Source organism: Alternaria hordeiaustralica (assembly GCF_023758085.1).
Source record: "Alternaria hordeiaustralica strain BMP 2776 chromosome Unknown scaffold_18, whole genome shotgun sequence".
In the NCBI taxonomy this organism is placed as follows: Eukaryota; Fungi; Ascomycota; class Dothideomycetes; order Pleosporales; family Pleosporaceae; genus Alternaria; species Alternaria hordeiaustralica.
Window position 1 is genome coordinate 30,531 of NW_026056790.1, and position 12,911 is coordinate 43,441.

At 51.6% G+C, this 12,911-nt stretch overlaps 5 protein-coding genes across 5 annotated transcripts; 3 read left to right on the forward strand and 2 right to left on the reverse strand.

The window, feature by feature from the left end:
• Window positions 1–284: 284 nt before the first annotated feature.
• Window positions 285–1,604, forward strand: J4E84_007744 (uncharacterized protein; the record flags this gene model as incomplete). Its single annotated transcript, XM_049390324.1, has 2 exons — window positions 285–1,410; window positions 1,555–1,604. The coding sequence occupies 2 exons, from the start codon at window positions 285–287 to the stop codon at window positions 1,602–1,604; spliced, it is 1,176 nt and encodes a 391-aa protein (XP_049241784.1).
• A 2,797-nt stretch (window positions 1,605–4,401) lies between these two features.
• Window positions 4,402–6,012, forward strand: J4E84_007745 (uncharacterized protein; the record flags this gene model as incomplete). Its single annotated transcript, XM_049390325.1, has 3 exons — window positions 4,402–4,453; window positions 4,553–4,705; window positions 5,027–6,012. The coding sequence occupies 3 exons, from the start codon at window positions 4,402–4,404 to the stop codon at window positions 6,010–6,012; spliced, it is 1,191 nt and encodes a 396-aa protein (XP_049241785.1).
• Window positions 6,013–6,893: 881 nt separating this feature from the next.
• Window positions 6,894–8,249, reverse strand: J4E84_007746 (uncharacterized protein; the record flags this gene model as incomplete). The annotated part of the gene is made up of 1 exon (XM_049390326.1): window positions 6,894–8,249. The coding sequence occupies one exon, from the start codon at window positions 8,247–8,249 to the stop codon at window positions 6,894–6,896; it is 1,356 nt and encodes a 451-aa protein (XP_049241786.1).
• Window positions 8,250–9,081: 832 nt separating this feature from the next.
• Window positions 9,082–10,208, forward strand: J4E84_007747 (uncharacterized protein; the record flags this gene model as incomplete). The annotated part of the gene is made up of 3 exons (XM_049390327.1): window positions 9,082–9,190; window positions 9,249–10,087; window positions 10,185–10,208. The coding sequence occupies 3 exons, from the start codon at window positions 9,082–9,084 to the stop codon at window positions 10,206–10,208; spliced, it is 972 nt and encodes a 323-aa protein (XP_049241787.1).
• A 138-nt stretch (window positions 10,209–10,346) lies between these two features.
• Window positions 10,347–10,827, reverse strand: J4E84_007748 (uncharacterized protein; the record flags this gene model as incomplete). Its single annotated transcript, XM_049390328.1, has 2 exons — window positions 10,347–10,766; window positions 10,822–10,827. 2 exons carry the CDS (start codon window positions 10,825–10,827, stop codon window positions 10,347–10,349), a joined length of 426 nt encoding a protein of 141 aa, XP_049241788.1.
• Window positions 10,828–12,911: the final 2,084 nt, after the last annotated feature.

The window sequence follows — 12,911 nt, forward strand, 5'->3', positions numbered from 1 at the left end:
CGTTCTCCATGTCGTTCGTTCTTCCCTCGTGTCCGTGAATTGCGCGTCCCACCTCTCATTTCCTTCTCACGACCGCAACCACTAGCCCTTTCACCCGCCAGGTCAAGACTGCCCGAAGCAGCGAGCCGGCTTTCCCTCTGTACCCCCAAACCCAGCCAGGGCGTCTGCTTTGATAGTATATCTTCCCACCTAGGCCCTATCGAGTTCCACCTGTGCCCGCCGTTTCCACCACCGAGGACGCCCCTCCTCATTATTCGCCTGGCTCTTCAACCGCGCCCGCCACCATGCTTACCTTCAAGAAGGCCCTCGTGCTTTCCCTGGCTTGCCTAACGCTATTCTTCATCTTCAAGTCGCAGCACCACGGTAGCACAACCCCCAACTTCCGCAATGCAAAGGAAATGCCTCGGCCCACTGCCTGGGTGAACCCGGCAGACAGAGAACGCACAAAGGCCAAGGAGCAGCAGTCGAAAGAGGCGCAAAAGGCGACCGAAAAGGCAGACAAGACCTTTGACACTCCCGATGCGCCCGCGCGCAAGAAGCCCAAAACCCAGGTCAGCATGGACGAGCTGAGAGAGCGCCCGCTCAAGGACCAGCTCGAGTACCAGTTCCCCTACGACGTCGACGCGAAGACACCCGCATACATTTGGCAGACGTGGAAGTACACACCGGCGCAGGGTCAGTTTGACGAGATGTTCCGCGAGCCAGAAGCCAGCTGGAGCATACACCACCCTTCTTTCGTCCACGAGGTCATCACCGACGACGTCGCAGTGCACCTGATCAGACACCTCTACTCCTCTGTCCCCGAGGTTATCGAAGCCTACAATGCCCTCCCCGTACCCGTCCTAAAAGCCGACTTCTTCCGCTACCTGATCCTTCTAGCTCGTGGCGGCATCTACTCGGATATTGACACTTCGGCACTGAAGCCCGCGTCAGACTGGATACCTTCTGATGTGCCCGCAAACAGCTACGGAATGGTCATTGGCATTGAGGCTGACCCAGATCGTCCAGACTGGGCTCAGTGGTACTCTCGGCGTGTCCAGTTCTGCCAGTGGACCATCCAGTCTAAGCCTGGCCACCCTGTTCTCGTCGATGTTGTCGCAAACATCACACAGGAGACACTTGACCGCAAGCGCGCCGGCAAACTCAGCAAGGACTACAAGGGCATAATCGAGTTCACTGGGCCCGCCGTCTGGACCGATACCATCTTCAACTACTTCAACAACCCCGACTACTTTGACATGAGCACGAGCAAGGGCAACATTACATGGGAGAACTTCACTGGCATGAAGGCGCCCAAGAAGGTCGGCGACGTCATTGTGCTGCCTATCACCAGTTTCAGCCCCGGCATTAAGACTATGGGCGCTGGCGAGGATGACGACCCAATGGCTTATGTCAAGCACAACTTTGAAGGTACGTGACAATCTTTTCTTATCGCGCCTTGTGAGTGCCGTGCTACGCTGCACAGTACCACGCGGAACGATACGTCGGGCCGCGAGCATCCTTCCATTACACCCGTCTCGAGTCCCTGGTTTCCTCAATACTGACTAGTAACAGGCACCTGGAAACCCGAAAGCGAGCGTCACATTGGCGAGACCTTCAGCTGAACGAATCACGACTACGAATCGTCTGTACCGAGCTCGCCAACTACATAATCGTATACGCATACAGTGCATATTACACCGGGTCGGGAAAGGAATGGACGGCAGAAGGCGACGCGACGGGCCGGATAATGCCGTGTCGCGTCCGAGGTAACACATTCTCGGAGGTTTACAAGCCACCGGCTTGCGTACACGCTCAGCAGCAAGCTGCAGCTGGGGCGTCAGTATCGCAACCTATCTGCCACCTCGATGTTGGTAAGGAAAGTGGCGAGAACATGGGCACGAAAAACTTGTTGGGCAGGGCCAACACTTCCATATCGGCTTCAAGCGCTGAAGTACGAAAAGTTTCTGTTTTGACGTTTCATCGGCTGCATTACTACTTGGCGTCCGACAGCGTTTCTTCCTCTCTATCAGCGAGAGGCGTTTATAGGGATTTCAGCAGCACTACCTTTATACATATTGCACGACGAATTCGAGATCAATTACTTCAATCAATCATCCAAGAGTTAATTCGTCATATCATAGCGCCAATCTGGCGCTTTCCACTATCGTACAATGAACACCGAAGCAACAAGACAAGGAAACATCCATGGGGTATCACTTCCAAACCATCAACATCCGCTCACACCACGGCCCTTGAGCATCATCGCCTATCGCTCCCAAGCAGCCCTCCGACTTTCCCGATCATGCTCAGTACACTGCCACCCAACGTCGGCCTCCTCTCCACCTCCTTCTCCCGCGCATACCTCCTCTTATACTCCCTCTCCGTCTCCGGATCCAGCTCCCCATAATGCTGATCATGATGTCTATGATGCTCGTCCTCGTACTTGTCCTCTCCGTCCGCATAGGCATGCGCATTGTGTGCGTGCGTGCTGTGGTGCGAGTAGTGGCTTTGCTGCGACGAAGAGCGCGCGTAGATGGGCGCGGCTTGCGGCGCGTAGGCGACGGGTGGAGGGTACGAGGCTGGGGCTAGATGGGTGGGTTGTTGGTATTGGTAGGAGTGGGGTTCTGGTTGGCGGATTGGGATTGCTTGAGAGGGCGTGGGTTGGAGGTGTGTGGGACGTTGGCTGTTGTAGGATGAGGAGGAGGAGGTGCGGCGGTGGGTTGGCATGTGTGGTTGTGGCATTGAGGTCATTGCGCCGCCGTTGTAGGGCGATGTTGGTGAGGAGGAGTAGATGGGTTGTTGTTCGGGGATCGGTGGGAAATAGTTTGTTGGTTGCTGTGGTTGTGGTGCTCCCGGTGTGGTGGGATAGGGTGGTTGTTGCTGTGCGTATTGCGCATGGGGCTGGTATCCCGATCTGGCAGAGTCGTAAGACGACATGGTGGTGTTTGGTCGATGGTAGACGGGCTGATAGGGCGACTGTTTCATGCACCGGCTCTGCTCTCGTTTATATCTCTGGCTTTCCTATACGCGATATGCTTGAGTGTAGCCTCGCGGGAAGTGCCCTGTTTCAGGGTTGGTGATCGGCGATGCTGGATGGCGTATGCGGCTGGCTATGTCCCGTCTATCATAGAATTCGGGGTGATGTCGGGTAAGTTGGTTGTCTTAAAGAAGTTGGTCGCAGCTCGAATCAATCGTTCTAACACACCCAATTTATGTCAATGTCCTCCAGAAATTGATCGCTGGCTTGGCTCTATTATACTTCCATCGTACGCCTCCATCGGTCCTCTTCTCACCCCGATTTTTATGTCGACCTGCACGTGCTAAATCTTCCCCGGTGAACTAAAGTGTTCAATGGGTGCTCCTGACCAATTAGTGCTCACCCAAGATCGCTTCCGACTGCCAAGGCATACTCGTGATGCGCAATCGACGGCGAAAACATGAGGGGCTACGTGCGCCGCATGCTATGATGTCAGTGTCTTGGCCGAAAGTTCACCGGCGGGTTGGGATTAACGTTGGGGTGCCTGGCGTTAGTGATCTAGGATGGTGTGCAGTAAACAGATGTAGTTGGTGGAGAGGAGAGAGGATTGCCGATCTTTTCGAAGCTTGGGATTGTGACATAAGCTTGGCACAGCGCCAGCGGCCGAGGGGCCATCGCACATTATCGCATCATCTATCATTTGTCTTCGTGATATGCACGAGTTACAAAACATAGACGATTCTTGAATGGCGGTATGATGCAGCATTTCGTGCGAAAGAGAGCCCCCAAGTTGACGCGGACTTTTGCGCGATCATTATGATGCGGACAGACGCGTACCACAGATACTGCATGACGCTGTTCTCCATGCGAACATAGATCGTGAGGTCCAAGTGACTTGCCAAGGCGCAGCGTACGTAAACTGTTTTCGCGGAATGAGTCCTTTATAAATCATCGCAGCTACGCCACAACCTTATCTCGAATATATCATCGTTGCAATGTAGCCACAATCTAGTGCAGATTCATTCGCGCATGGTTACGACCCTGAGGCTGTGCTCTTGCGATATGTCTTCTGAGCGTGCATCGCCACAGGCAACGACCCGATTAAGCATCGGATTAGCGTTGGGCAGTGGCCGCCTTACCCACCGTACCAACCACGCGGCAGAAGGTGTTCGCATACCACGCCACTAAACCCGATGGCTGACCATGCCAAGCCAGATTCTTCGTCATGAGCCAGACTAATTCTTGACCCTACCCCACCACTGGCAGGGCTGAGCGATACGACTCAGCCACGGCAACCTTTGGTGCAAACCACTCTTTAGCAGGCAGTCGGTATTTCCCCCTCTTCTTTTCCATACCACCTGCCTTATTATCAGAGTCGCACGTCGGTCTTACCTACTTCTAGAGCTTGTTCCTGTATTACCCTGCCTAAATTACAGCTGAACATGTCCTACAACTACAACCAACCAGGCGGTTATCAGCAGCCGTATCCGGGCCGTAAGTTGAGGCCCTCTCTTCACAGCCCGGCGATCATTGCATCCTCCATGGCTTACAACACTTGGCGCTGAAGCCTGATCTTGTACTAATATCTTACAGAAGCCCCGCCGCCACAAGGCTACGGTCAACATCAACAGTATCAACCACCTCCACAGCAAGGCTATCAACAACCGCCACCAATGCAGAACCAACAGTACGGAGGCTACCCGCCTCAACAAGGTTATGGTCAGCAACCACCGCAAGGTCAATATGGTGCGCCGCCGCCAAATCAGTACGGCGGTCCACCTCAGGGCCAGTACGGAGCTCCTCCCCCACAACAGGGTTATGGCGCACCTGGGCAATATCAACAACAGCCACCTCCTGGTCAATATGGACAGCAACCACCTCCAGGACAGTATGGCGCGCCACCTCCAGGCCAATACGGCCAACAACCGCCCCAAGGACAGTATCAACCACCACCCGGTCCTCCGCCAGGCCAGTTTGGGCAGCAACCACCCCAAGGGCAATACGGTGCGCCCCCACCTCAGGGTCAATTCGGTGCTCCACCTCCCCAAGGCCAGTTCGGGGCGCCAGGGGGTTTCGGCGGGCCACCAACTCAGGCTTCCCTCGGTTATGGCCCCATGCAGGTAGCCAACATCGACGTCAGCAAAGATGTTGAAGCTGTCCGTAAAGCAATGAAGGGATTCGGAACTGACGAAAAGGCGCTCATCGCGGTTTTGGCGAAGAGGGATCCTATCCAGGTCAACACCATTCGGGCGCAATACGACCAGCGCCTGATGCGAAACATGGTCCAAGATCTTGAGAAAGAGACCAGCGGCTATTTCGCGAAAGGACTTGTCGAAATTGCACGCGGCCCTCTAGTATCCGACTGTTACAACCTCATGGAAGCGATGAAGGGCATGGGCACGAAGGAGGTCATCTTGGACGACATCCTTATCGGCCGAAGCAACGCCGACATCAACGCCATCAAGCAGAAGTACCAAGAACTATTCCAACGGCCGCTACAGAAAGACCTCCAGGGCGACCTCAGTGCCGGAACCGAACAAATGTACGACATGATCATCTCGGCCCGCCGCGCAGAAGACTCATACCCGGTCAACCCTCAAGAAATCGAGCAGGCTGTCACCGATCTTCAAGCCGGCATGGGTGGCTTTGCTAGCAAGAACGTTCCTCAAGTGTGCCAGATCCTCACCAGCAAAAACGACGCGCAGCTCAAAGCCATGGCGAACTCTTACCAACAGCGCTTCCACAAGTCCCTCGACAGCGTGATCAAGTCCGCTTTCTCAGGCCACATGGAAGATGCACTCCGCCTACTTATCCACCGTGCCACCAACCGGCCCGAGGCTGAAGCCGTTCGTCTAGAGGAATCGATGGCTGGTCTGGGCACCAAGGACGAGATCCTCGTACAACGCGTTGTCCGCTGCCACTGGGACAAGAACTTTATGAACGCCGTCAGCAACGCGTACAAGCAGGTCTACAAGAAGGACTTGGTCAAGAGGATAGAAGGAGAGACGCGCGGCGACTACGAGAAGCTCATGGTTGCTTGTGTGAAGCCTTGAGATGTTGCGGATATACGTATGAGTGTTCGGGTCTGATTACATGATATCCTTTTCTTCTCTTTCTTATCGCTTGCGTGGGATGTTGGAAATTGCGAATGTATTCACACCCTCGCTTTCACTTTCAGGGATCTGAGAGACTTTTCAGCGATGAATAGATTTATTTTCTAATGCACGAATTGAGCCACATATGCACCAACGACTGCATGTATGTGAAATAGCCCACTATCATTGCAAAGCATCCTTACATAATGTGAAGTTGTGTCGTGATTGATTTGTAGGCACGGATGTTTCTTCCAATTTCATTCCTAGAAGCTCCCCCGCTCATATCTCTTCAAAAGGCCCTCGCACGGGGCTTTCACTACTTCTGGTCTCCATGCCCATCCATAGCTTGCTCAGCTTTCCTCTTCTCGTCCGCTATACGAGCCGCTTCGTACATGCCCCACGACCAACCGCACATTGAGCATTTGCTCGCGCCGGCAACGAGCCAGACGCCCGCGTTCATACCGCAGGGGCAAATGTATAGACCTGGGTTTTGGGGCATCTTCGGGGAGATGGAGGATTGCTGAGATAATGTAGTGGGTGTAGATATGTTGGGGTAGATGCGCTGGAGGTACTTTAGGGGCTGTTGGGTTGCAAAAGCTGAGTGCGGACAGTTTCAGTAAGTTAATCCTGTATTCGAGAAACTGAAGATACGATCATAAACGGCTCTCGCAAGAAGAAGTGGAGAACTTCATTCTGGCGGTGTTTGTCCATACTGCGCGCTGCGTGTTCGTTGCCAGTAACCAAAGGCTGCACGCTGTATTACTCACATTCACAGTACATGTTGTCATGGATAGTCGTAGGAGCTACGTAGCGTCCGATTGACACGATAGTCGTATATGTTATCTGTAATAGGGTGGTGGTTGCTCCGCCACAGGCTCACTATCCCGAAGCATTTCCTCCAATATGAAGCTCTCATCCGAGCCGCTTACTGGCGGCATCTCTTCCGGCGGCCCAAGATGCCCACCAGGTCTTGTCATGGGCTCAACAACCACATTATCGACATCAATCTCATGCTCCGACTCTTTGCCCGCGCATTCGAGCAAGAGGTCGTACTTGACGTCGTAGTGAAGTGCGACACCGTATGTTTTGAATGTGGGAGGCACAATCTTGTTGATCTCAAAACCCTCCAAGATGGTGTCCAAAGTGAGTTCTATTCCAGGTTTACTGTATCGCTGATTGAAGAGGTCGAACTTTTCGACGCCCTCTTTCCGTATCTCTCCATTGGGTGCAGACACTAGCGGGACGCGGAAGTTGATGTGTGTGATTGCTTGCGCGCGGATGCCACGAAGATACACGGGTGCTGGTTGTGTATCGCCGTCGCTTAGCGTTGCTTGCAGTGATAGCTTGATCGTGCTGGCAGCACCAACGCGATACTCTGGGGGTGCACTGAGTACTAACAGCGACGTCGAAGATATCTCCTCTTCCTTAGTACCGCCTCGTAAGCCCGACTTGAGCCGTCGCAATGAGTTACGCCGCTCCTTAGATGGATCTGGAGTTGATGGTCTCGATCTACGCTCAAAACGTATTGGTGGTGCTGGTACAAGAGCAGCTGTAGGCGAAAGACCTTGCTCCGGAACGGACGGGCTAAAGCGGAGTTGCTGCACAACAACAGGACTAAGTGTGAATGAAGCTTGCTCCGTGACGAACTGCGCTCTCAGAAAGTATTCGTTACATATCGTGCTCTCGTTCCACCATAGCGACGGTGGAAGAGGATGACCACCCTCGTGCTCAAACAGAGCATCTGGCCTGAATGGCGCATCCTTTTGCAGCTTCGTAGCATTTGGTACTACTTCTGGGAATCGAAATTCGAAGGGGTACTCTACCCGCGAAGGGGGACAGGTCGCGCTAGGCGTTGCCCTCCTCGATAACATTTGCTCTTGACAAAACAGCTCGACTTCGGAGACATGCTGGTTTGCAGGATTGCGCTCGCTCGCAATGCGACAGGTCGTTTTGCCAACAAAGCTTATGGTGACGTATTTGACCTTGGTTTGTGATTTGACGTGGACAACGCCCTTCACCAGGTCGTTATTGGTGTGGATACTTCGACGACTCGATCTCGTGAACGCGATGGAAATGGGCCCATCCGGGGTATTTTGGCGGTCTGGATGATGGTGATCGCTGTAGAAATGTGGTTGAGCAATGTAACTGTAGAGGAGACGAGGCTGTGTTGCTCGACTCGCTAGCGTATTTGCCATGCAGTCTCGAGAGTCAGCTTGATGGCAATGTTGATGTTGAGGAAGCTAGGAGCAATGTATAGGTCACCTAGCACATGTGCGGTTTCTTGTGCTTGGCGGGTCACGCGTCGCGTGGGAGTATTCTTACAAGAAAGAACATTCTAAGGTTATCAAGCAGAGTGGTAAGATACCCCGCTTCTGTATTACTCAACCTACATGGCTGACGAAAGCCAATGCGCCTCTCGTTCAGGCTCTTCCGGACCGTGCCCGGAGTCACCTGACTATCGAGAGCGATAAATACTGACTAGTTACGGCTACATTGTCGGCTTGACAGTGTCTGAGTCTTCCAAGGTTCTTCCTGACCCGCAGGCATGAGATACCGTCAACATATAAACGGCGCGACTCCTGAAGATCGCAGTCTTGCCATGAAAGCACAGACAGCGACATTGTTGGAACAATGCTTGAGTGATGCATGCGCGCAGATAACAAGAGGGTTGGCGCCAACAGCGCTGAGGTTGATCGAAGCTTGGAGCATCTGCTAGGCCCAATGCGGATGGTTCGCCCCGTTTTTAGTCCGCTTGTACCGGCTTGGAATCCCGCAGCTTGACCGAGAGCGCAAACAACTGCGAGGACTCACAGCAGTTATCAACTCGAGAAGCCCAAATCACCTAACCGAATTATTGCTGAAACGAACTTCTTTCCACCTTGCGACACAGACGCCATGCATCCTTCACCGCAGGACACAAACGCCATGCTTCCTTCACCGCAGGACACAGACGCCATGCTTCCTCAATCTCAGGAAACAGATATCGCGGACCCTCCAGCTACATCTGCTGCTTTTCAATTGAACCGGATGGTTTTAAAAAGGCTACAAAAAGCGTTAGAAGCGGATCCAGAAGTCGATCTGACCTCCAAAATTCCTTCTACGTATGCAGATCGGCTTGCTGCAAGAAAGTCCGAAGGTTCGCGGGCTTCAAATCTCTATGCTTTAGTTCTGAAAGTAAACCTAATCCTTTGCAGCAGGTTCTGGAAACGACCCGCCTACAAAGCGTCTCAAGAAGGATGTTTCATTGGTTCCTGATGATATTCGAGATTTTCTTCACGAATATACCTCAGCCACAGTCCTTTTCCCGCTCTCTGAATCCGTCCGAGGCCTTATCGAAAGCGATCATGACGAATCGTCCCTTGCCCGCAGTATCCACAGATTGGTTGAGCAGAGCGAAGTTGTCTGGAAGCCTGAGATTGGCAAACACGAGATCGTTCTCAAGTGCAGCTCTGGTATTGCTCTCAAGATTATATCGAAAATGGACAACTTGACCGAATACACAACCCTGCAATACCTCGAGGAACACAAACCCACCATTCCTGCGCCAAGGCCACTCGGTCTTGTACGCCTTGGTAGATTCTTCCTTGTCTTTATGACGCTTGTGCCTGGTACGACACTCGAAGCAGTCTGGCCAAAACTAGACGACTCCCTTAAACGCTCAGTCCAAGCACAGCTGAACGATATTTTCATCGAAGTACGGTCTTTGACCCGTCCCGACAATATGCCACTTGGAGGTGTGGCAGGAGAAGGTTGCCAAGATGCGAGGAGAGATGTTCGCCGCACAACCGACCCTATCTGGAACACAGAAGATTTCGACGACTGGCAATTCTCTAATCCCCATTACGGAAGCCCACTTTACATCAAATTCCTCCGAAGTCTTTGCCCGCCCCTCTCACAGAAGCATGTTCTCAGCCACAATGATCTTCGGCCTGAAAATATTATAGTAAAGCTTGAAGGAGGGCAATGTCGCGTGACCGGCATTATTGACTGGGAGTATGCCGGCTTCTATCCAGAGTACTACGAGTCTACGAAGGTGACGAATTTATTATCCGCGAACGAAACCAGTGATTGGTACTTATTCATTCCTGAATGCATCTCTCCGCTTCGGAACACGCAGAAATGGTTGCTAGACGCTCTCTGGTGGAAACATATAGAGTAAAGTAGCAAATCAAAGTTGAATTGGTCAAAGACAGATAGCTGGGCGCGGGCATAGCTATTAACACAAACAAATAAGCGCTGCAACATTTGTTGACATAGAAGAGCGTCCAGTGTATATTCTAGATACTGTTGCCTTAGTATTCTGCACGCATGCTCTTAAGCTTCTCCTTCCGCTTCTTATAGGTCCCCTCATCGTCGTCGTCGTCGCCGTCGTCGTCATCGTCTACTATGAGACATTCGGCCTCTAGCTTGTCCAGTATTTCCAGTACATAATCTTGGCAATCCCACTCTGATGTCTCGTTGTCCACCTTTGTAGCTGCGACGGCCTCCTTAAACGCTTTGATATCATCTTCTCTTACTTCTGCAAGGTAGATGGACTTGATATAGCTGCGAGAGTTTCGAGGATTGGCTTGCCGCTCGCTGCGCCGGAAGTTAGGGTGCCGTCCCTTGACATCGAATATCAAGCAATCATCTTTGTGCTTTAAATAGAGAGCCCAGTGCTTGTAATTGCCTTCTTTGGGCCTATATATAGCGGCGCTAAGTTGCCAGAAAATCTATATCAAGTATTAATTGTGGATGACAAAAGTTAAATCGACTATTGAGTTATACCGTCATGATGATCTTCGGTAGTTAGAACGAATGCACGAAACGGGAAGCAATAGTAGGATCGGCTTGAAAGGAGATGAAGAGAAGACTGCCGGGTTGAAGTTTGGTGTGAAGGTTATCCTAAGATGACCTAAGAGTTGGTTCTCAGGAACGAGGGAGTGCGATGGACGGGGTTAGCGTAGTAGCAAGATGGGTAGATTGATGTAAAAGTACGAGGGCTTGAGAAAGAAGTACAATCTTCAGATCGAATACTAGGGTTGGGGACGAAGTTGAGTACACTGAACTATAACAGTTCTGTGTCTAAGCTATATACTTGAGGTGACTCAGTACCTAGATAGTATCATTGAGTCTAAGTGTATCTCAGTGAGTCCTACTGAGTCTTCGTAGGTCTCAGTGAGTCCTACTGACTGGAAGTGGTGGCACTCCTGACAATCCCATTGTGGCGGATGGCGCTCTAGTGTGTGACACGCGTGGGACTGCGAGACAGCTCACGTGCTCCTTGCCGAGCGCTTTGTCCTCGCGGGCTGGGTGTTGTCATGCCGGACACGGCCGTTGGTTGGTTTTCCGCAAGACCCGGTGCTCGTCCACTCTTCCCTCTGTAACCGTAACATTTGGGTGACGCATACTTACCTACGTACTTTAGAACAATGTATATCGACTACGTTATCTTAGACATACATGTTTCCCCCATATCTTGAATTCCGCGATGACAACGTGACCGCATTGAACAATCTGGAGAACCGTTCCAGAGCGAAATAGAATCCGCAAACTTCGGATGCGTGAGTTGCTCGGTACCAGTAGTGATAGCCGCATCGACCTTCAAAACCAACTCGCAGGCCTGTGTACGTTGGATCAAGGGCACTACAAAGAGTTTAGCTTCGTTCCTAGTGACCGTGTGAGCCTATCTCATGAGCGGCCAAAGCGCTGTTCTTCGGCCCGATGCCTCCACTCATTCCAGAAAGACTACCTGGGTAGCGCGCTGTCTATGACAGGCTTGTGGATAACCGCCAGGACACATTTCTGTCCAACTGCATACATAGGTAAGCTACTCACGCGGACTGTCCCGTGCTATTGTGACACAACGATACGAAACCTCTGCGTTCCGAGGTCTCAATGCCTGCCCAGGTATTTTGTACTTTGTATTTATCAACCTACCCTTGTTCTGTTAAACATCTTAAGTATTGCACCGATATAGCATAGCGTTTTTGTCCTCTTAAGCGTGTCAGCGTCCGATAATCCAATGTGCGGTATTTAGCATGTTGCTAATTATTATGTGAATGTGGTCTCAATCAGTTCACATGTTGAGGAAGAGGATTCTTCGCGATCTGGGTACAGTGTCTCTGCGGTATGGAATTGAGTTCTTCTGAACTTCGCGCTCAAATTTGTACATAGGTAGTCTTCTCGAGAGGGACCTTGGGACTTTAGTTAGGTACCCCGTTCAGTAGGTTGGTTATTCAATAACAGTGATTTGCTAGAGCCGTTCATTAAAATAGTCATTTCTACACTTGACTACAGTAGCTAAGAAGGACTCTGCAATGTATGATTGATGAATGTCATTGAGTTCGGCATGTGAGCCACACTACATATCTCGGTGACATCAGGAATGAAGCTATATCGTATTGCGCGTTCGTCATATGAATGATATGCGATTGCTAATCGTTTTTTGAGGCTGTATAGACACACAAGAAAGCTATCATCACGAGAAAATTGATGTGTTACTAGATAGAATGTTGTGGTACTCTCTAGCTACTTAAGGATACCTAAGTATCTTCTTAGGCAGACAGCAAGATGTCCAAGAAGGGAGATCTATTCAGATTGACCAGAGTAAAAACGTGTGACATCGCCGGATCTCCCCAACACCGGTACGGATAATACCGCCCCGTCTTTGATCCGCGTGTGCCACGCGCCGGCTGGTAATCTCGCGGATGACCACGGCTGCAAACGAATGCAAACAACCACGACAGCTGTTGGGTTGAAAAGCTGATGAAACCAGCAATACTCTCCCCCATTTACGGAACAAGAAAACCACTCCTCCGTGTGGCCAGGTACCACAAAGATCTCGAGGTCCGTTGTACCTAGGTAGCTCTGCTCAG